Source organism: Moschus berezovskii, chromosome 1 (genome assembly GCF_049115385.1).
Source record: "Moschus berezovskii isolate FMDL1 chromosome 1, NW_MosBer_1.0, whole genome shotgun sequence".
NCBI classification, from domain to species: Eukaryota; Metazoa; Chordata; class Mammalia; order Artiodactyla; family Moschidae; genus Moschus; species Moschus berezovskii.
This window is the reverse complement of record NC_142460.1, coordinates 22,098,174-22,123,005: the sequence shown is the minus strand read 5'-3', so window position 1 is coordinate 22,123,005 and position 24,832 is coordinate 22,098,174. Positions and strand designations below refer to the sequence as shown.

Here is a 24,832-nt window from a genome sequence, read left to right as displayed (position 1 = left end):
ATGAAGAGTTAAAGAAATGTAATCAGAAAACTCTCTGATTTTAATACCATCAACATTAAAAAAAAATCATTTCTGGGTTTAAAGATATAAACTGAAAATGTAAGCCTTTGTTACATACATATATACATACATAGATACACATATGCAACAGTTCTATTTTTTATTATTCCCGTTTTATGAGAGAGGAAAACAAAGTCACACACTGGGCAGAGGCAGAGATGGAATCCAACCCAGACACATTTGGCTCTTAAGTCTCTGTTCTTAACCACAATGGTGGAGGAGGGGGTCTTTGCATCAAAGACCCTGGGAGGGAGGAGCAGAGTTCTTTTCATCCTGGACCAGAGACTCCCAGAACACCTGGAGCACAGCAGACCTTCAACAGCTGTCTGCCTGAACAGAAGCCTAGCTCTGTCCTTACGTGAAGGCACCGTGCCCGTGCAGGGAAGCGGTGCTGGCTGGGGAGAGTCCGGCTCAGCACTCCTGGATGAAGGTCTTTACTGTGTGAAGCATTGGCTCTGTGTTGCCACGCCATCCTGTGCGCCTCTTTGTCCTGCTGTCTATCATTCTCCTGGTCATGTCCCCAAAGGCTGGCATTTTCCCCAATGAAGACTCCACTATCAATCTGGCATTTTTAATAACCAGGCTTCAAATAACTGCGTCTCCTCATCTGACATGTTTACTTTTGATGGCTTCTCTGGACATTTAAACATTTTCAAAGAAACTATTATGAAGCAGTAGATCTTACCATCAATGTTCAGTTTAAGACTCATCTGATCTGTTAGGTTTTTACACTGAAAAAGTCTACTTAAGATCCACTTAATATTATAATGAATAATGAACCCCACAATCAGTAGTTATTTGGGTCTGCATCTCTCCCACTAAATATAAGTTGCATAAGGGCAAAGGCCACATATGTCTTATTCACCATTGTTCCCTTAGTTTATAATGGAGAGACTAGCACCCACATAGCGGGTATTTGAAAAATCTCAAGAAACAGTTCCTAAAGCAAAGAATAAACATTTGTCGTAGTACTACCAAGGAAATAAATACATTAAAAAAAATTAAATACTACTTTACCTGGATTAAGAGTATCACTGTCCAACATCCCTCCTTCACAGAAACTCTCCAGTTCTTCAGGCTTGACTTTGTCCCATGGAATATAAGTAACACCAAGTTCTACATCCCAATACTGCTTATAATCTGCCTTTATTCCTTTGTTTAGGGCCCAGGCAATCTAGTTCAACATTTGTTAAAACATAAAAAGGAAGGGAGAAGAATGTTATAAACGGAGAGCTAACTGTTTCCCATGATGCCAATCACTCAGACTTGGTCAGCAAGGGAACAATCTGGCCTGGCTACCTGTGGGGCTCACTCAAAGTATCTTTGGCACCAGGAATCTGGTTACCCTTTCATCCCACTCTTGTTTGTCCTAGAAGGAAATCTGTCAACGACCTTTCTCACTCTTCCAATCACCCCCAACCCCTAACCCAGACAGCATAAAACTAAGAGAAAAGGGAAAAATTTATCAGGGACAGGCTGATTGGGCATAAGAAAGTAGGGAACACTTTTAAGTCTTGGGTACATCAGAATTACTCAACATTAGACAAAATCCCTTTGCAGTGAAATCCAAGGGTAGAACAGTGTGTTGGGACTTTACGGAAACACTGACTCTGGCCCCTCAGAGAATGAACACCCATGCACCTCTATCTTTCCCTCTATCTTCCGTGATTATTTTTCAGTTAGTTCTGAGATGGCAAACTTTAAAATGTGAAAAATACAACATTTTTTGATAACAAGATAAAATATTTTACAAAATGACATTATGTTTGAAACACCAATTAAATACTTTCATGAACCTACCTGCCCTTAAAAAAAAAAAAAAAAAAGGACAAAATTCTACCATATACCTAGCGTTTAAAATTTTAGGAGATAACCTCTTAAAAAAAAGATGCACATGTAATAATACTCCAGTGTCCAAAACTACAGTTTTTAAAAGTCTCATAATATATGTTACATTTTTTAAGAAATGAATTATAAATGATAAAACAGTACCTTTATGGATTTCTGGTTTACTTTGTAGTTCCCTCGGCTCAGTTTCTGCAGGGCACGATAAGCATCTTGCCTATGAACCATAACAATATAGGCACAACCTCTGGGAGGAATCATCTGCTCCAAAAGATTTTAATATTATAAAACATGATAAAACCAAAAAGTAACAAGATATAATATTAAGCAGTCAGTTCCAACAAGCCCAACTCCAACCCCCTGCACCCTCCAGAGTCTGTGTTCTATAACTGCAGTTTAAAAAAATTTGAAAATTGATGGTTCCAGTTTAGTCTCAACTGCCAATCATCAATAATCTACAGCCCCAAGCTTTGTTACATAAAGTCATTTTTAGAAAAAGATTTTAGATTAAATGTGTTTATCCAAAAAATGTAGTTAAATGCTAAACAAAAACTTAGAACACCTCAATTCCAGTGACATCTTCTACAAACCTAGACCAGTTTTAACTTAGGTCTCAAGTCCTTAATTTCACAAAATAACATTAAACACTTCTATCTACTGTCGTTAAGAAATTTAATAAATACTCACATTAATTGATTCAATTGGACCAAACTCTTCTAAAAGACTGGCAACGTCCTGCTGAGTAGTCCTTTTGTCCAGTTGTCCCACCCAGAGTGTAGTACTACAAACTTAAAATAAAATGATAATCATAAAAATATACACATTCCATACTGAGCAGCGCTGTACTTTACATGAAAAAAATCATTACAGAAGACATGCATGAGTTACACTATGATACCCACAAACAAAGCACCACATGTGCTACGGCTCAACTGATCAGTCCCATAAGACTCTTTTCGATCCCAAGGACTGTAGCCCACCAGGCGCCTCTGTCTATGGAATTTCCCAGGCAGGAATACTGGAGTGGGTTGCCATTTCCTCCTCCAGGGGATCGTCGGGACCCAGGTTTCCTGTGTTTCCTGACACTACAGGCAGATTCTTTACCACTGAGCCACCTAGAAAGCCCAAAACCCCAAAACCTCATATAAGTTTAAAAAATTCTAGAAAACTACAGTAGTACTTCCTTTTGGAACCAGGATAGTGAAAGGTAAACCGATGAGGTGGGAAAAAACTGGTCTTTTGAAGACACAGCTGAAGATTTCATCTATGGAAACAGTTGGAGAAGCAGCATTTTGCCCACGATTGCCCTTGGCAAGTGAACAAAGGAGTTAAAGCCTTGATCCCAATGACCTTGATCACCAACCAATTCACTGCTTTTGTTCACTGTAAGTAGCTGTCCCTTTTCAACTGTCAAGTATAATGATTTTTGTTTCATTCTGTGTCCTAGATAACAAGCCCTGCAGAGTCAGAAGTTTTATATATGCCCAAGTCATATTATCAATTAAAATCTCATTAACAGCTATAGAGTTACATCAAGAATATCTACCACACATTATTAAACATATTCTAAACACATCACTAAATTCAGGAGATAATAATGCAAGCTAACACATCCTATAAATTGTGTATTTTTATAAAAGTAAGAGGGTATTAGTTGTTTTGGAGGGGAACCCCCATCTTTCTTCAATGTGTAGAACTAGTTAACAACTATATTTCATACATCTGACTCAAGACACACTATTACTCATCACTGTTAGTTTGGCTCATTTTTCATTGCTGCTTTACAACCAGTTACAGGTACAAAAGCAAATCTAAAGGTATACGCTGAAGCACAAACAGATAAGACCCAATAAAGCAGTATTTTGCTAACTGGTTACAAGCATTTAAAACTCATGACATGAAAAAAAAATGCAGGAAATGTGAATATAAATGTTCACTTACCACTTGCGGTTTCTGCTTTGATCTGAGGAAGGCCTTTTTGTCGGCGCTCTCTTTCCTTTTCTCGATCTCGTCTTTCTTGGGATCGAGACCGAGGAGAATGTCGGCGTCTATCTCTGGACCGAGATCTAGAACGTCGATGCCGAGACCTTCGAGATCTAGAACCAGATCGAGATCGTCTCCTTTTCGGTGACCTAATATTTTCAGAAGGACAAGGGAGAATGGATTAATACATGGAAATAAAGAAAACTTCAGCACGTGTTAATTGGAAGAAGAAAAAAATACAACTAGGTAATTTAACGTCCAATATGTAAGAATTTGTAAGATGTGTAAGCATTTGACAGTTGGGAATTCATTTTAAGGATGTTTAATATGCTCAAAGTTAGAAAGCACATATATATTATAAACGAGATAAGTTTGCTAACTTATAAAAGTATCTCTCATCTTTGATACCTCTAGTACTATTTTAAATGACATCTTTGTAATGAAAAAGCTAATGTCATCACAGAAATATACGGTGATCGCTATTCTCTGTCTTCTCAGAAAAGTCTTTTTTTTCTGTAGTAATTAAAAATATGAGATCTGATTATAGTATTCCTTAATTTCTTACCACTTTTTTTTTTTTGGCTTGATAAACTGGTAAAGGAACTTTCAATACATAAATCTTACAATTCCATGCATATCTGTAAACAGGCATTGGAGAAACTCAGAGGGAAAAATATTGGGTAAGATGACTTAGCTTTTTTAAATTAGTATGTCTCCTGCCCCCATTCCACTCATACATACAAATATACCAAGTATTATTTTATTAATCCCATACATCTGAAAACAAACCAACTTGATTTAAATACTAAGTCTCTCAAAACATGAACATCTGGATTAACATTTTCTATAAGCTACCTGGATGCTGATCTAGATCTTGACTTTCTGTGATCAGATATGTGCCGCTTAGCCTCTTGAACACAAGGTTGTTCCACTTCCATTTCCTTTAAAAAGAAAAACAAAATACAAAACCCATCATTAAAGGAGAAAATGGTAAAAAGAGGCCAAAAGCTCACAAAATGCTAAATTACGAATCTCCTGCCCAGAAAGTTCTCTTTTGATTACCTGAGACCTAATTACTAGCTTAATGATGACTAGGCATGAGTGGGAAAAGGTTTTTCATATGGTTCACAAACTTAGAAGAAATACTTATCTACTTCTGGAAATTATTTTCTGAAAGCTAACATACTGTGTTAACAAACCATCACCTAAAGCAGTGAATTAGGCACTGTTCTCCAGTGTTCTTGCCTGGAGAATCCCAGGGACGGGGGAGCCTGGTGGGCTTCCATCTATGGGGTCACACAGAGTCAGACACGACTGAAGTGACTTAGCAGTAGCAGCAAGCATTCCATACTCTATCTCAATCCTCATGAACCCTATGAAAATTTATGGTATTATTATGTCCGCTTCCCAAATGAAACAGTTAGGTTCACAGAGAAGGTGAATATGTGCCTACAGTTAATAGTCTTTCTTCATATTCACAACTGAAGACAGAAAGCCAACAAACAGACAGGAATCTGCTTATAAATCAAGGGAACCAAAAAATAATCAGCAACCTGAATGAAGCTTTACCTGATGTGCCTTCTGTGTAAGTGGCTCACTTTGTGCCTGAAAGGAAGTTTGGAAGGGCTGCTGCACAGCTGGAGTTGGAGGAATCACGGGCTGAGCCATGGGAGGAAACGGAGGTGTAGGAAGAAGGCCAAAGCCTGGCATTTGTCCATTAGGAGGAAGTGGAACCTTGTTTGTTTAAAAAAAAAAGTGTATGAGCAGATTTTAAGTAACTGCTACCAAAAATAATTTTTTAAAAATTTGAGTTAACTTTATATAAAACTAAAACGTCTTCAAAAAATTTTGATCAGGGAAAAATTATGACATTCAACCATGACTGACAATTTCTACAAATACAACAATTTTTATCCAAAAAAGTTGTTTATATCCAAGAACACAGCTTAAAAATCCTACAACTCATTTTAAAATTAACATACATATCAGGTTTTATAATTTAAAAACAGACCTTCATTTACATGAGTAAGCAATGGGACAGACTAAACTTAAACTCAGAGGTACTCTATTGCAAATTTTCTCTCTTCAACTTTAAAGGCAATTAGGCTTTAGGGGAGGAAAAGTATTTAGAAGCACTGACTTCTAAGTTTGTTTTAAAAATTTTACTCCAAGGGGAGTTTCAGTCAACATGCCAAGGCTGAATATATATATATATTTTGGGCTGAAATAACATAATAATGAGAGTATTATGTCACAATCTAACAATTTTATACACGTTACATTCTAATGCCAATACAATAGAAAGTATAATTGTAATGTCACTATAATATAAAAAGGCAGTCTTTCTAAATTATTAATAAACTATCAAAAATTGTTAAACATTTGGAATTAAGTTCACAGGTTTTATATGTATTTTAAACAGGCTGATAAAATATTTTTTAAATTTCATCTATTAACAAGTCATAGAGTTCTGTCAAGAGAACACATTGGTCATAGCAAACACTGTCTTCCAACAACACAAGAGAAGACTCTACCTATGGACATCACCAGATGGTCAACACTGAAATCAGACTGATTATATTCTTTGCAGCCAAAGATGGAGAAGCTCTATACAGTTAGCAAAAACAAGACTGGGAGCTGACTGTAGCTCACATCATGAATTCCTCTATTGCCAAATTCAGACTTAAATTGAAGAAAGAAGGGAAAACCACTAGATCATTCAGATATGACCTCAATCAAATCCCTTATGATTATACAGTGGAAGTGAGAAATAGATTTAAGGGACTAGATCTGATAGATAGAGTGCCTGATGAACTCTGGACGGAGGTTCGTGACATTGTACAGGAGACAGGGACCAAGACCATCCCCATGGAAAAGAAATGCAAAAAAGCAAAATGGCTGTCTGAGGAGGCCTTACAAATAGCTGTGAAAAGAAGAGAAGCAAAAAGCAAAGGAGCAAAGGAAAGATATAAGCATCTGAGTGCAGAGTTCCAAAGAATAGCAAGGAAAGACAAGAAAGCCTTCCTCAATGATCAATGCAAAGAAATAGAGGAAAACAAAATAGGAAAAACAAGAGATCTCTTCAAGAAAATCAGAAATTCCAAGGGAACATTTCATGCAAAGATGGGCTCGATAAAGGACAGAAATGGTATGGACCTAACAGAAGCAGAAAATATTAAGAAGAGGTGGCAAGAATACACAGAAGAGCTGTACAAAGATCTTCATGACTCAGATAATCACGATAGTGTGATCACTCACCTGGAGCCAGACATCCTAGCATTTGAAGTCAAGTGTGCCTTAGGAAGCATCACTATGAACAAAGCTAGTGGAGGTAATGGACTAACATATGAGCTATTTCAAATCCTGAAAGATGATGCTGTGAAAGTGCTGCACTCAATATGCCAGCAAATTTGGAAAACTCAGCAGTGGCCACAGGACTGGAAAAGGTCAGTCTTCATTCCAATCCCAAAGAAAGGCAATGCCAAAGAATGCTCAAACTACCGCACAATTGCACTCATCTCACACGCTAGTAAAGTCATGCTCAAAATTCTCCAAGCCAGGCTAAAACAATACATGAACTGTGAACTTCCAGATGTTCAAGCTGATTTTAGAAAAGGCAGAGGAACCAGAGATCAAATTGCCAACATCCGCTGGATCATGGAGAAAGCAAGAGAGTTCCAGAAAAAAATCTATTTCTGCTCTATTGACTATGCCAAAGCCTTTGACTGTGTGGATCACCATAAACTGGAAAATTCTGAAAGAGATGCGAATACCAGATCACCTGACCTGCCTCTTGAGAAATCTGTATGCAGGTCAGGAAGCAACAGTTAGAACTGGCCATGGAAATAGGAAAAGGAGTATGTCAAGGCTGTATATTGTCACCCTGCTAATTTATATGCAGAGTACATCATGAGGAACACTGGGCTGGAGGAAGCACAAGCTGGAATCAAGATTGCCGGGAGAAATATCAATAACCTCAGATATGCAGATGACATCACCCTTATGGCAGAAAGTGAAGAAGAACTAAAGAGCCTCTGGATGAACGTCAAAGAGGAGAGTGAAAAAGTTGGTTTAAAACTCAACAACCAGAAAACTAAGATCATGGCATCTGGTCCCATCACTTCATGGCAAATAGATGGGGAAACAGTGGAAACAGTGGTTGACTTTACTTTTTTGGGCTCCAGAATCACTGCAGATGGTGATTGCAGCCATGAAATTAAAAGACGCTTACTCCTTGGAAGGAAAGTTATGACCAACCTAGACAGCATATTAAAAAGCAGAGATATTACTTTGCCAACAAAGGTCCATAGTCAAGGCTATGGTTTCTCCAGTAGTCATGTATGGATGTGAGAGTTGGACTATAAAGAAAGCTAAGTGCCAAAGAACTGATGCTTTTGAACTGTGGTGCTGGAGAAGATTCAAGAGTCCCTTGGACTGCAAGGAGATCATCCAACCAGTCCTAAAGAAGATCAGTTCTGGGTGTTCACTGGAAGGACTAATGTTGAAGCTGAAACTCCAATCCTTTGGCCATCTGATGCAAAGAACTGACTCATCTGAAAAGACCTTGATGTGGGAAAAGACTGAAGACTGGAGAAGAAGGGGATGACAGAGGATGAGATGGTTGGATGGCATCACCAACTCAATAGACATGAGTTTGGGTAAACTCTGGGAGTTGCCGACAGACAGGGAGGCCTGGCGTGCTGCAATCAATTGGGTCACAAAGAGTAAGACGCAACTGAGCGACTGAACTGAACTGATCAACAAGTCACTAAATCGCAATGTCAGTTTCATATGACCAAATACAAGCATATCTCAAGATATGATGGATTCGATTCCAGACCACTGTAATGTGAATACTGCAATAAAGTGAGTCACATGAATATTTCGGTTTTCCAAAAGCATTTGAAACTTATGTTCACACTTACTGCAGTTCAGTAAGTGTACAGTATATCCAAATAAAACAGTGTATATGCTTTAACTAAAAAGTACTATCTTGCTGAAAAGAAATGCCAATAATCATCTGACAACCCATGGTTGCCATAAACCTTCAATTTGTTAAAAAAAAAAGTGCAGGATCTGTGAAAAACAAAAAAACAAGGTATGCCTTTATATATAATGGATTGAACATGATACAGATAAGAAAATGAATATATTCTAAAAGAATGAATATATTCTAACGCTTTTAAAATTAACTCTAAAAGGAGCATTTCCCAAAGACCGGCTGTACAACAGAATCGTCACATAATTAAAATAAATAAAGATTCTCTAAGATTGACTATAGCACCAGAAGTCTAGGATATGTATTTTTTAGTATGTTCCTCCAAATGAGATGTACAGTCAAATTTAGAAAACTCTGAATTAGAGGATTTATTAAAATAAATCCAACAAACAAACTTAGTGTAACTTCCTGAAATTCTCCAGTATGATGTCTTCCTTACCTTATACTGCAGATTTCAAACTATATTCCTGAATGCTGAAGAGCTGAAAGCCCTCTAAAGCAACAAGTCACACAACATTAATGGTTAAGACTGTGCCCCCAATGCAGGCAGCACAGGTTCAACCCATGGCTGGGGAACTAAGATCCTGCAATAACAGTGTACCACAAAAATAAATAAATAAAAGGGAAAAGGGGCAGGGGGGAAGGCTTCTCAGAAGGCAAAAAGTTGTATAACTAAATAGGTCAGTTCCTTAAAATAGAACAATCTCTATTTAAATAAAAATACCTATTAAATTATTAGCAAGAATATTTAGCATCCTTGTTTTAATTAAAGCGAAAAAGCAACTCAAATCAGTTATGTGCTTGACAGCTTTTAGTACAGCTTAAGGACTATTTAGCCACCCACACAGCTAAATACTACTACTCTGGGAAGTGCAACACAGATGTGCTAATGAACACATCTTCAGTAATTAGAAATGCCTCTACCTGATGGTGCACTGGATCCTGCTGCACTGCCATCATTCGAGGCGGAAACTGATCCATGTTCTGATGTTGGGTATATGTTGGTTGCGGCATGCCATCTCCAGGAAACCCACTAAAAGAGATGAGCAGTCTTCTTTTTACCCATTCAAAACCACATCGTTCTTAGCCACATTTACGCTACAGAAACTTACAGAATGCTGTTCAGGAGTTGTTAACAATCAACTTTTTACGGAATCATTTATTTATTTGCCTATATTAACTTAAAAACTCGGCATTATTCCCAAAATAAAAAGTAATTTTTTTTATTGTAAATCTGACAGGATCCCCTCCCCATTCAGAAGAAAGCCCCAAATACCACAATGTTTAAAAGAATTTTAGAAGACGCTATATGAAAAATGACTGTTATTAAGTGTTACTTGCACTATGCCTTGTAATGACTACCAACGTTCTATCTGCTAAGGAATCGAAAGAGACATACAAGGGTGCCTGTGGAGGAGAGGCAGTGGGCGCAGCCACAGAAGGTGCAGCGGTGGCGGCAGGCGTAGTGGACACAACAGCGGCAGGAGCAGGTGTTGTGGTGGCCGAGGTGGCAACAGCATCTTCTTTCTTAGATTCTTCCACAGCTTCTGGCTCATCATCATAATCAAATCTATCAAGTAGCTTCTGCAAGAGGTATGCCAATATTCTGTTTTAAAATTCAGGTTGTGATTCACTGCACAAAAAAACTTTATAAAAACAGACATTCACCATCATCTATAATCTTGCTATGCTGTGATGTACAATTTCATCTTCCCACATGCCTCTTAGGAACTTTGGCACATTGACAATTTTTACACAAATGCCATTCTGAAAAGACCCTTTTAAAAATGGTTTTTCTTCCAATTCTAAATACAGTGTTTCTTTTTATTTTCTATTTTCTATATTATAATTAATTTAGCAGTAGAAAGATTTTACAAAAACATTTTCCTAGACTAAAAACTTTGCAAACATGAAAATGAGTATACATTTTTGGTCAGCTTTGTAAAATGTACAAAAAGAAAGACCATCTTATCCAATCTTATAAATATCTACTTATAAATTCTGCTCACTCAAGAATATGAAAAAAAGAACGGCACAGACAAGGCTGCAAAATCTACCTGTGCCCTTGCTTCTTTCTTAAAACTTCACAGCTCACCTTTTACCAGAAACTTCCATTAAAACAAAAACAGAAAGCAAAAAACAATCAGTGTACTCCACAGGATCACATGTCGAGAAGAGTCATTTGAAATATGATTACATTTATTCAGAATAAGGAATCAAAGTATTGGGCTAGCCCAAAAGCTTGTTCGGGTTTTTCCCTACAATGTTCCACAACCACTACTTTTTGTTTCGGTAGATTATACACAATACTTCATCACAAGAAGCATGCCATGTAGATACAGTTTCCTCTTCTTACAGACAAGGAGACTAAGGTCAGGTAATTAAGAAACATAACCTAGACTGTACAGTTATACAGAGTAGAGTCTAGATGTGGACAGTGGTCTTTTTTTAACCTCAGTCCTCTGCATTCCACAAGGCAGTCTTTTCTCTCAGGGTATGATCTTCCCGTTCATGGATTTCCGATCTCAAACTCCTAAATCTGTGTTGTTCTGTGATAATTCTGCCTGGAAATTCTGGTTCTACTTTACTGGATAACAGATTTCTAAATTGCTTCTTTCTTCATAATTCTGGGCCACATAATTAAAAGTTCTGATTATAATCGAGAAATCCAACATGGCCCAGGCACCTTGCTGCTTTATGCACATGAGGGTAATTTAACCCTCAAGGCAGTTAAAAAAAAAAAAGGTACTACCATTGCTCTTTTACAGAGGTGTACAGTGAATATTTAAGTAACTCAACATCAACAGAGTCAATGACAGGAGCCAAAATTGAAACTCGGGTCCAGGGCTTCCCTGATGGCTCAGGGGTGAAGACTGCCTGCCAGTGCAAGAGACACAGGTTTGATCCCTGGACTGGGAAGACTCCATATACCATGGAGCAGCCTGTGTACCACAACTAGTGTGCCTGTGCGCGAGAGACCGAGAGCTGCAGCTACTGTGGCCTGCGTGTCCTAGAGCCTGTTCTCCACAAGAAAAGCCAGCACAAGGAGACTAGGGGGTAGCCCCCACTTGCTGCAACTAGAAAAAGCCTGCACAGCAACGAAGACTCAGCACAGCCAAAAATAAATAAAATTTAAAAAACAAAACAAAAAAACTTAGGTTTAAACTATGTACAAAAACAAAAGAATTCTCTGCAGTTTATTACATATAGACATGTTCCTTAAAAGTTTTACAATTCATACCTATTGCTTTGGGAAAACATCTGAAGCAATTAAAAAATTTAACTGAGCCCTACTATCTAAAAAGATATTTCTGCTGCTTTTAAGGAAACATCTATGAAGCAGCTGAAACAGACAAGCTGTTCCCAGTCAGCTGTTTGACTAGCTTAAAATAGACCTTTTCCGTCAAAAGCAAAGCACAATTCCTTTTTCTAAACTTGATGTAACTAACAAACATTGATCAATCCACTTACAATAAAACACTGGGGGAATTAGTTGCAATTCAAATGAACAGCAAAATTTGAATGACATTGCTAGCACTGCTATTACTCAACATTTTTTTTTTTTCTGGAAGTCCTAGCTATTAGACAGTAAAAAAAAAAGAAACAGATCTAGATGTTGAAGGGGAAAAGTCAAATTTAGCAGACTACAAAATCTGAGAGTACCAACTAGAAAAAACAAGATAATTTACAAGATAACATAAAAATTCAATAGTTTCCCTCGACAGCATCAACTGGGCTTCCCCGGTGGCTCAGCACTAAAGAATCCGCCTGGAATGCAGGGGCCATAGGAGGTGCCGGTTTGATCCCTGGGTTGGGAAGATCCCCTGGAGGAGGAAATGGCAACCCACTCCAGTATTCTTGCCTGGAGAATCCCATGGACAGAGGAGCCTGGCGGGCTAGGATTGCAAAGAGTTGGACATGAAAGTGTTATGAAACACTAAACATGAAAAATGAGTAAATTATCTAAGAATAAATGAAACAAATATAAAAAAAATCAGAAGATTCTATATAAGAAATTATCAGTACTTCTTAAATTAACTTGTAAATTCATAAAAATTTATGCCAACACTCAGCTCATCTGGAAAAGCAGGCTGTGATGGTCAACTGTATATGTGCGAACTTGTCTAGGTTACGCTGTCCAGTTGTTTGGTCAAATATTAACCTAGATGTTGTTCTGACGGTATTTAAAAAATGTGATTAACAGGGAATTCCCTGGTGATCCAGTGGTTAGTACTCTGCACCTTTCACTGCTATGAGCCTGGGGTTCAATCCCTCGTTGGAGAGCTATGATCCTGAGAGGAGCAGCAAAGAAAAAGAAAAGTGACTAACATTTAAATTAGTGGACTGTGAATAAAGAAACACCTTCCATAATATGGGTGTGCCTCAACCAATCAGTCAAAGGCCTTATAGCAGGGTTTCCCAGAGATGGCATTCTCAAGACAGCAACAGGAAAACCTTTTGCCTTGCAGAATTTAGACTCCAGACTGCAGCATTAACTCTTACCTGGATTTCCAGCCTGACATGCTAACCTACACTTGACAACTACATGAACCAATCCCTTAAAAAAAATCCCCCCCCTCCTCTTTGTGCGTCTGTGCCTGTAACTGGTTCTGTTTCTCTGGAACATACCAATTCACATGCCCAAGAATAGGCAAAGAACGTTTGAAAAAGAATAAAGGCAGAAAACACATCTAGAAATGAACTGTAAGTTGCAAGTGTTTAACCTGCTATGATGCCAAAATAAACACAGATACTAGTGGGACAAAATGGTATCTAGAGACAGATACAGAAAAAAGTGTATGACAAAATTGTGAGGGAGAACTGGCTATTTCCAAAAATACAAAGGTTTAACTATCTTGAACTATGTGCTAATGTAAGTTCTTGATATATTGAGACAAACATAAAAAACAGAAATATAAAACTACTAGGAGAAATAGAGAATTTTTAATACAAGTGGGGAGAATTTTCCCAATCACAACACAGAACAGAAGACTAAAAAACAAAACCACAGCACTTAACAATTTATGTTTACATATGCAGAGGAAATAGGTCTGAAAAACCATACACAAATCAGTGGAACTGATTTCCTTTTTCACTTCAGAACTTTCCGTATTATCTGCATTTCTTCCCCCTAAAAGCATGTACTTCTTTTGTACTCAAAAATTTTAATCCAACCTTCTTTTACTCAGTAGTCACTCATAAATCATATAGATAGAATAACAAGCAGTAATTTCCATATGGATTCTTAATATTAACTACTAGCAACAGTTACTGTATCTTAGAATGCTAGAGACATATTTTAGAGATGATTAAATTAAAAGATAGTTCTTTCTAGGATTATCAAACTTCTGTGCTTTTTGTACTGCAACTCGTAAAATGAAATTAAATTTTATACAGTCATATAGAGACAAGACACAAACAGGTAAGAGTGGAGTTGTTTAGGCTAACATTTCAACAGAAAGTTTTGAGCTGTGCATTTTCAACATATCTACACCCTTAAGTGGGAGCTCCTTAAACATAACTAAGGCCCCAAAGAGAAGTTTGAAGACACTAAACCAACCTAAACTCTCATATTATAGATAAGGTAACTAATGTTTTCAACAACAGAAAACAGAAAGCAACTTAAATGTCTTTCAACAGGGGAAATGGTTAAACTGATGTGTCCATGTAATGGAATAATCCTCATGAGCACTCAGTACATGTATAGATTTACATCTATTAACCTTAATAACAACCCAGAGACGTGAGGATTAAGATGAAAAATAAGCCAGTTAAAAACAATGTGTATATATATATATTTATGTATATAGATTAAAAATACCTATTTTTATATATGTATATACACACACAAACACACAGATACATAATGACCAAAAAAGAAAAGACTATATCCACAGGAAATCAATTCTGAAAAGATATACAGCAGAATGTTACAGTAGTTATCTTTGAGTAAGGGGGTTAATGGTGAATGTTCTGTTTCCTTTATACTGTTTACTTTTCTCTTATATTGAAAATTTTGCAATGAGTATATATTACATTTATAACCAAGAATAAGAATCAATGTTTTGATGTCGAGGGGGAAAATCCCTCAAATAACTAAATGAACAATCCAGGTAAGTCAGAAAAGGGTTAACTTCTACAGAGTGATATAAACAATGGGATGGGTTATGTGAGAGAAGCATACCTTGTCAAATGCAGTTTTTTGTTCAGGTGGGGGGAAAGCAGCTTTTTGTTCAGGTGGTTGTGTAGGAGCTGTCTTTAACTGAGCTGTGATAGCCTGAACCTGAGCCATCACGGCATTGTCAATGGCGGGAGACTGTGGTTTTGGAGGCTGTTGAAAAGTCTGAAGGATCTGCTGAAGCTTAAAGAATGGGAAAACTGATAAACCACACAACAAAGGATAATCATAGTATCAAAAGTTAATTCGCTAAAAAAAAAAAAAAAAATCTTAATGGTGAATCCAAACAGCATAGGCACGGAGGAACTTGGAAAAAGGAACCAACCTTTTAGTATTGGTTAAGTTTATCGTGAATGAATGTATCAGGGATACAATGTGTCACTTAAGGTTAAAAGTATATGCTGATGATGCCAATGGTAGACAATGATGGTCAGAGAGAACAGAAAATACACTGAATTGTGAAAAATGTATATATGTTTTCTAAAAAAGTGTAAAAAAAAATCATCTCCATTAATCCACATAACTTTGTAACTGGCACTGGGAGCAACTCCACCACCCTTAGAGCTCTGCAGTTCTCTCCAAAGGGGCACACCATTCCTCAGCGTGCTGCTCCCGTGCTTACCTTTCTCACATTTCCCTTATTATCCTTGTGAATCTACCCTCCTCACAAAGGCTTTTCCAGTAGATATATTCCCTCCTCACAATGTGCTCATTAACCAGGAATGTAAAATAAGAACTGACAATAGTACCTAACTGCAAACTATTAAATCTTTGGATAGACAGTTTACCTGTTGACCTTGAGTTGTCTGAAACAGTTGGGCCACAGCAGCAAAAGCATCAGAGCTGGGCAACTGTGGTACAGTTGGTACAGAGTTTGCAGTGGCTTGTGGGGGTTCAGAAGAAACTTTAACTGGAGGTGGAGGTGAACCTAAAAAAGAAAAGATCATTAAGGCCTCAGAAAACTTTTAACTCATAAATATTTCCTTTAAACTCCATTAAGCTTCTTTACTAAAACAATACTCCGTTCAGTTTAACATACAGTAAAAAGTACAGATTATGGTATTACAGCCTATACTACAACAAGCACTGAATACTTTTATTAGAAATAATAATGATGGAAAGAAAACTTTATCTTCCAAGATGTAAACTCAAGTTTCCTTCTTATAGAAAAATTCCATCACTATAAACAGATTCCAAACATTTCATGTACAAAAAATGATACAATTCTCTAACCCCACAGACACACCTGACCTTACCTTCATTATTAGTAACATTTTCTGTTACTGGAGCAGCATTACTGGTTCCTGCTGCCATGTCCAAAAGAGGCTGAATAATTTCAATTTTGAATACTCCATTTTTTTGCCAAAGGTTCAATACACGAACTATTTTACTCTGTTATGTGAAAAAATATAAATATACAATAAGTATTAGCATAGATAATTATACCTCTTATGAAAAAAGAGAACAAAACACCACAGACTAACATTTCCATGCTATACCTGCTTCATAAATAGAAAACAATCTATCATCAGAATTACAGCCTCATTAAACTACTCTAACTGGCCTTCCTTCAGTAGTGTAATCCAGGGTAAGAAACAGGGAGAGGAAAATAAAAACAAAAAATTAACCTAGAGAATCAAAAGAAATGCATTAGAATTACTTGAAATTTTCATATTTATGATTACAGTTCAGTTCAGTTCAGTCGCTCAGTCGTGTCCAACTCTCCGCGACCCCATGAATCACAGCACGCCAGGCCTCCCTGTCCATCACCAACTCCCGGAGTTCACTCAAACTCATGTCCACAGAGTCGGTGATGCCATCCAGCCATCTCATTCTCGGTCGTCCTCTTCTCCTCCCGCTCCCAACCTTTCCCAGCATCAGAGTCTTCCAGTGAGTCAACTCGTCGCATGAGGTGGCCAAAGTATTGCAGTTTCAGCTTTAGCATCAGTCCTTCCAATGAACACCCAGGACTGATCTCCTTTAGGATGGACTGGTTGATCTCCTTGCAGTATAAGGGACTCTCAAGAGTCTTCTCCAACACCACAGTTCAAAAGCATCGATTCTTCTGCGATCAGCTTTCTTAACAGTCCAACTCTCACATCCATACATGACCACGGGAAAAACCATAGCCTTGACTAGACGGACCTTGGTTGGCAAAGTAATGTCTCTGCTTTTTAATATACTATCAAGGTTGGTCATAACTTTCCTTCCAAGGAGCAAGCGTCTTTTAATTTCATGGCTGCAATCAGCATCTCCAGTGATTTTGGAGCCCCAAAAAATAAAGTCTGACACTGTTTCCACTGTTTTTCCATCTATTTCCCATGAAGTGATGGGACCAGATGCCATGATCTTTGTTTTCTGAATGTTGAGCTTCAAGCCAACCTTTTCACTCTCCTCTTTCACTTTCATCAAGAGGCTTTTGAGTTCCTCTTCACTTTCTGCCATAAGGGTAGTGTCATCTGCATATCTGAGGTTATTGATATTTCTCCCGGCAATCTTGATTTCCAGCTGGTGCTTCTTCCAGCCCAGCGTTCCTCATGATGTACTCTGCGTATAAGTTAAATAAGCAAGGTGACAATATACAGCCTTGACGTACACCTTTTCCTATTTGGAACCAGTCTGTTGTTCCATGTACAGTTCTGACTGTTGCTTCCTGACCTGCATACAGGTTTCTCAAGAGGCAGGTCAGGTGGTCTGGGATTCCCATCTCTTTCAGAATGCTCCACAGTTTATTGTGATCCACACAGTCAAAGGCTTTGGCATAGTCAATGAAGCAGAAATAGATGTTTTTCTGGAACTCTCTTGCTTTCTCCATGATCCAGCGGATGTTGGCAATTTGATCTCTGGTGCCTCTGCCTTTTCTAAAACCTGCTTGAACATCTGGGAGTTCACAGTTCACATATTGCTGAAGCCTGGCTTGGAGAATTTTGAGCATGACTTTACTAGCGTGTGAGATGAGTGCAATTGTGTGGTAGTACAATAAAGAAACCAAAAAATTCAGTTATCTAAGAAGAGTAAAATCCAGGATGATTTTAATAGTTAAAATATTTAACACAATTAACTGGCCTCTAATTGCTAGGTAAATTGTTTTGTGGGCTACCAAATTTGAAGGAGATCCAGAGAAAATGTGTTATTCATGGTTACAACTCTTATCTCCTACTCTAGGAATGAACTTTTCTCTTGTACATCTTTCCCACAAGAACATTCCTCCAAGAATATAGAGAATCCATAACACACAAATTTATATGTCATTTATTATACAGGGTTTAGTCTTTGTTATTCTGAGCTTACCAGTGTATTTCTATCTATTAGTCTAGTTTTTTGTCTATGTTTTTCTATCTTTTTATAGTACAGAGTAAAACCAGCTACAAATGTGAGGAATTAAATACAGTAGTCTGATTGCTAATGAATATAATTTATACTTCAACATCTCTATATGATGGGGAAAGTCAATGATTGGTCCCTTCCTTCTGGAATAAACAACAATTTGAGATAAGCACTGTCCTCCTCTACAGAAGAATTTCTTTACCATTCAGTCACAAGAAAACTTTCTAATAATGCTTTCTTTAAAGATGATGCTCCTTTTGTATTTCAATAGTACAACATTTCTGAAGGACTTCACAAGAAAATAGATATGACTACTACAGAAAAAAACTGGGTTTTGTTTCAAGTTCACAGAGCTCACTATGTGATTACCTTCCTAATAATACAGTAGGTTTTAAATACCTAATATACATTTAAGAGGAGAAGGAAATGGCAATCCACTCCACTATTCTTGCCTTGAGAATCCTATGGACAGGAATCCATGGGGTCACAGAGAGTTGGACACGACTGAGTGACTAACACACACACACACACATACATTTAAGAACAGAGTAAGAATACAAGTTTAATTTAAAAATTATAAACTATACCTTATCTTCAGATGGACAAAGATACAGATATTGGAATGTGGCAGTTATGTTTTTAGAGAATCTTGGCCCAAAAACATCTTTATCAGTTCCAAACTGATGACGAGACTGTCGTACAATTGAGTCGATTACATATAATCCTGGAACCTTGTATTCTGGTTTACACTACAAAGATTAAAGATGGAAAGTCAATACAAGAAAAGTAAATCACAATCTGACACCCATTAATCTCACTCTTATGAAACTATATATCCAAGGTTATTTCTATAGAAATAACTACTTAAGTTATTAATTTAAATAATTAAATAACTACGTAAATGTTAAATTCTCTTATTGGCTAGCCTGTCAAGCTTCCCACAGGCCTGTAGAGAACTACCATTCTCGTGATGTTTCAGACTCCCAATATTTTACTTTTTTCTGATCCCTCTGTCCTCCCCCTCTCCAACTTCCTAGAATCAGCATTACTTTATCAATTCCTAAGCCACCTCCATACAGATCTACTTATTATGGAAAAATCTACTCTCATTCATCCTGCTCAAAAAAATAACTTTTAACTTTTAAAATTATAAAAAAGCCAATTTTAACCAAAATATTAATTTCAATTCTATTGAAGTACAGTATGAGAGAAACAAAACCCAAAAGGCCAAGTCATTCTTGGCCTTACAAATTGACAAGATAAAATGAATAGACAGACACCTGCAAACGTTTCTGGTGGTACAACCTATATGAAAAATAATTTAGCAATAAACACAAAGCCTTGTTTGATCCAACAACCCTATTTCTAGAAATTTATAACTAAGGAAAACAGACTCCATATTTCCAATGCAGGGAGCACACAGCTTGATCCCTGGTTGGGGAACTGAGATTCCACAAGCCACGTGGCATGGCCAAAAAAGTTAAAAAAAAAAAAAAAAAAAAAAGGTACAGCTCTAGGTTAGGGGAGAAGACAATGATGTCTAAGTCTCCTTTCTCAGTCCTTTACTGACACAGACATGTGCTAATGTTACATATGTTATAAAACAACATATAACTGTAGAAGTGAAAAGTGGTTTAATTATGATGGGAGAAAGGGAAGTTGAAAACACCAGAGTGATTTCATTTGAAGTACTCCAAGATGAGTTAAAAGTCAATAGAGTCATCAGGGAAATGGGGAGAGAAGGCTCAAGCAGACAAAAAACTATTTCGAATCCTGACTCATAGTAAGTACTCAATCAACAGTACTGCTACACATTTTTGTTTTGTTATGAAACAAAAAAACAAGACTTCCAGTTATAACTTTTCTGTAGAGTGACTTTAGAAGTAATTATTCAAATTACAACTCACAAAGTAAATTACAATACTGATCATAAGTAAAATGAGGTAAAATGGATAGTTACCTTTTTGATGAACTTTTCTACTATTTGAACCACATGCTTATAAAGCTGAAAAGAACAAAAAGAATATCATTATCCAACTAACACACTTTTCTGTTCAATACATTTCCTATAATTAGAAAATACCTAAAACCTCAAAATTTGTACAATTTGAATAATTCTCAAGGTAATACTGAAAGAACCCTGGTAAATAATCCATAGTCAACAACTCAAAAAATTCTTTTAACAAATTAGAAAGAAACTACTAACTATAAAACAGAAACTACAAAAATCCACCAAAAGATTCTTTTCTTAGATTTTTAATCAATAAATCTTCATAAAACAGTTTTTCAAGTGACTTTATGGGAGAGAGAAGACAATGGAATTGGAAATAAATAATGCAGTTTTTAAAGAGACTCACTTCTTTAAAGTGTGATCTTGGGTAAGACATTCAATTTCATGAAATCTGAAGTTTTAAATAAAAATAAAGCTAATACTCCACTGATCTATTATGGTAAGAATTGAATAAAACAAACAACAACAACAAAAACCCTCTGTCATTCTGCTCCTTACTTCAATGAGTTCAACCTTTTTTTAGCACCACACATAAGGTAATTAGTAAACTGAACTGAATCATTTCACAATGTACATTTGCATCAAACCGTGTTCTATTACATACTACTAAATCTGTCAACTATACCTCAATAAAGTTAAAAAATATGAAGAGGAAATACAACAAAACAGATTTTGAAATATGTTACAATGTAGATGCATCATACAGTTATTATTATGTACTTTCAGCAAAACTTAGTGCTCTTTGACTTAGGCCTGAACTACTTCACAATATGAAACCTCAAATTTAACAATAATATTTTCAACATTTTAAAAACACTTTCCAAATTAATATATTTCTTTTACCTTTATAGCTTTAATAGCAGCTTTTGTGATGAGAATCATCTTGGCTCGAGAGATGGGAGGTTTCATATCCATAAGTGAAAAGAGCTTAAAAAAAAAAAAAGTTTTAATTTAAAGTAAAATTAGAGGTTTACCCTTCATTTTGACAAATACATTTGTAACTAAAAGAATAATAAAATTTTTGAAACTAGGTTTAATAATTCATCTGGTAAAGAAAAACCAAGAGCTTTCTTACATACTAGCATCACCACTTTGAAAACAGAATGGGAAAAGATTATGCTAAAATCAGCAAAAAAGGGGGAAAAGGTAAAAAAATTGACAAAACCTATAACAGAAAATTTATAAAACCCTACTGAAGAAACTCAAAACTGATCTGAATAGAAACAAACACACCATGTTCCTATACTGAAAATGGCAATACTGTGACTCAATATTTAATATTTCAAATCCAAACCTCACTGAGATTTTGGAGGACTTCAAATAATTCTGATGTTCATTTGGAGATACACATGTGTTACATCAGGTAAGAAATTTAACATGTCATTATAAAACTTGAATTCACAACTTCTTTACTAGTCAGGAATAAAAATGACACCATATTTAACAAATTTCACTACAGTAAATCCAACAATCAGGGAGTCCCAGGAGATGAAACGACACAGGCACACTCCTTTCCCCTGAAGTTTAAACCCAACCAAGATATGAGACCCCGTAAAGAGTCATAAAGATAAAATTCTGACATTAAGAAGTTTATATCTAGTTTCTTAAAATCTTGTTTTTGTTTTAACCACAGGCATACATACTCTTCTAAAAATACATTTTGAATAAGTTTCAGGGCTTTCTAAGCATTATCAATCTTACATGAATCATATTTCCATTTCTCTCCAGCTAATGCTGGAATTTCAAATATGGAACCCCTAAGACATAGACCATCTTTACCTGACACCTACTAAGAAGCTACCCTAAAGAATGAAAGTCTCCTTTTCCAGAATAAATAGCCCTACCTGTCAACAAATACCCTGGCAACAGAATTTTTGCAGTTTTTAAAAACTACAGACACAATGGGACCATAGATAGCGGTAACAGTAATTTTTTAAAAAGTATGCAATGCAAGATATGACCAATGTAAGAACCAAAAATGCACTCTGTTTAAGCAGAGAAAGGTAGAATTTTTTGATAAATAATACAAAGATGAATTTGAGTAAACTCTGGGAGACAATGAAGGACAGGGAAGCCTGGCATGCTGCAGTTCATGGGGTCACAAGAGTTGGACATGACTTAGGACTGAACAAGAACAATACTAAAATACAGAGAATGGGAAAAACAAAGATACTAACAGAGACTGATTTTTATAAAAAGGCATTATCTAATTAAATAAGGTCATGATTCTTTATTTCCAACACAATAAAAATTCTCCGTGAAAACAAATGCTCAGTAGTTGAAAAACAACTAGAGACAGTAATCTTTAAAACTATATAAACCAATGAGAAACTAAGAAACGATTTAAAGCATTTCAACTCCAATACAAACTGAAAAATATATGCAGCACACATTTTATAAAAGGGCATATTCTGCCCATTTCTAAGTTACAAAAGCTATTAAGACAGTTATTTATTACTACAGTTCTATTTCCTTTTCTGAATCTTAAAGCAGAGAAACAGGATACAAAAGTTTATACACAATCTTAAGAATGAGTAACAGCGAGAACTACTTTTCTGGCCATTAAAAGTTTAGAGAATCATATTTCTCTGAAGCCTAAGCCAGCACGAATATTCATTTAATGTCCCACATTCTTGATTATTTCTACAGTAAGGAACTCCCCATATTAAAAAAAAAACAAAACACAAAAAACCCAGCCAACTGAGGAGACAAGACAGGTGAGTGTTATCTTCTGATGAAATGTTCTACAGTTTATATTTAAATCATTTATCTTAAAAAATTAAAGTACAGACTATACCATATAGCATACTGGGAAAGATTGGGGGCAGGAGGAGAAGGGGACGACAGAGAATGAGATGGCTGGATGGCATCACCGACTCGATGGACATGAGTTTGAGTGAACTCCGTGAGTCGGTGATGGACAGGGAGGCCTGGCGTGCTGTGATTCATGGGGTCGCGGAGAGTCGGACACGACTGAGCGACTGAACTTAACTAATACCATATAGCAGTATAACTATCACTCAGGCAATAAACCAGCAAGAGAGCATTCGAGTGCTACCATTTAAGAGACAGACAGAGGAAGGGTATTTATTCCACTAAAAAAGGCACAACTCAAGAAAAGAAGAAGGAATCAACACTAAGTGCCTAAGTATAAGGTTCTACTTAATCATGTTACTTAATCATATAACAATTAACATAGATTGTCACAGCTGTTTTGAGCTGATACCCAAAAGGATTACATCTGCTTTCAAATGATTCCCAGGGAATGTGTCTGGACTACAATTTGTTGATTGTAAAGCTCACAATTCTTAAGATTATCAGTTCAGTTCAGTCGCTCAGTCAAGTCCAACTCTGCGACCCCATGACAGCAGCACGCCAGGCCTCCCTGTCCATCACCAACTCCCGGAGCTTGCTCAAACTCATGTCCACTGAGTCGGTGATGCCATCCAACCATCATTCTCTGTCGTCCCCTTCTCCTTCTGCCTTCAATCTTTCCCAGCATCAGGGTCTTTTCCAGTGTGTCAGTTCCTTGCATCAGGTGGCCATAGTATTGGAGTTTCAGCTTCAACATCAGTCCTTCCCATGATTACTCAGGACTGATTTCCTTTAGAATGGACTGGGTGGATCCCCTTACAATCCAAGGGACTCTCAAGAGTCTCCTTCAACACCACAGTTCAAAAGCATCAATTCTTCGGGACTCAGCTTTCTTCACAGTCCAACTCTCACATCCATACATGAGTACTGGAAAAACCATATAGTCAACTCCTTATACAATGCTGCTTGCTGTAAATACACGCAAAGACCATTAACTATGATGGAGAATGCAGGCAAACTATCAAGTAGGCATCTGTGCTAATCTCTCTCTCTATATATAATGCATTGGTTCAGGGATAACGATGAGACATACTGAATTTAACTTGGGATGCCTACTGAAAATCCAGGCAAAGCTTTCGGCAGCCTGGAATATGGATCTTGAAAAAGCAGAGGTCCTGCTAGAAATCGAGAGGCTACAGAATCTAAACCATGAAGATGAGTAAGAAGGGAACAAAGATAAAACTAACTACAGTATACCAAATATTTCAACATGGCACAGAAAAGGGGGTGACACAAAGGAACACCAGGACAAATGCCAGAAACTAAACTTTTAATGTTATAGTTTTTTTCATATGGCCTGACTAGTATTACATCATGTAAAATGCGAGGCTGGATGAAGCACAAACTGGAATCAGGATTGCTGGGAGAAGATCAATAACCTCAGAAATACAGATGACACCACCCTTATGGCAGAAAGCAAAGAGGACCCGAAGAGCCTCTTGATGAAAGTGAAAGTCACTCAGTTGTATCCGACTCTTTGTGATCCCACGGACTGTACAGCCTGCTAGGCCCCTCTGTTCATGGAATTCTCCAGGCCAGAATACTGGAGTGGGTC

The 24,832-nt window shown here is 36.9% G+C and overlaps 1 protein-coding gene across 3 annotated transcripts in view; it reads right to left on the bottom strand.

Annotated features, from left to right (window-relative positions):
• SCAF4 (SR-related CTD associated factor 4) overlaps positions 1-24,832 on the bottom strand; it is a 65,015-nt gene that overhangs the window by 18,989 nt on the left and 21,194 nt on the right. For 2 of the 3 annotated variants that reach the window (XM_055421475.2, XM_055421484.2), the window contains exons 2-15: positions 21,247-21,330; positions 20,353-20,397; positions 18,980-19,141; positions 16,322-16,457; positions 15,854-15,993; positions 15,072-15,248; positions 10,287-10,471; positions 9,812-9,920; positions 5,458-5,622; positions 4,744-4,829; positions 3,847-4,037; positions 2,593-2,693; positions 2,053-2,166; positions 1,078-1,234 (exon numbers count right to left, since the gene is read on the bottom strand). In XM_055421475.2, the coding sequence (XP_055277450.2) occupies positions 1,078-1,234; positions 2,053-2,166; positions 2,593-2,693; positions 3,847-4,037; positions 4,744-4,829; positions 5,458-5,622; positions 9,812-9,920; positions 10,287-10,471; positions 15,072-15,248; positions 15,854-15,993; positions 16,322-16,457; positions 18,980-19,141; positions 20,353-20,397; positions 21,247-21,330 (1,852 nt within the window). The remainder of the gene's footprint in view (positions 1-1,077; positions 1,235-2,052; positions 2,167-2,592; positions 2,694-3,846; positions 4,038-4,743; positions 4,830-5,457; positions 5,623-9,811; positions 9,921-10,286; positions 10,472-15,071; positions 15,249-15,853; positions 15,994-16,321; positions 16,458-18,979; positions 19,142-20,352; positions 20,398-21,246; positions 21,331-24,832) is intronic. The other variant, XM_055421494.2, reaches the window with a different exon arrangement.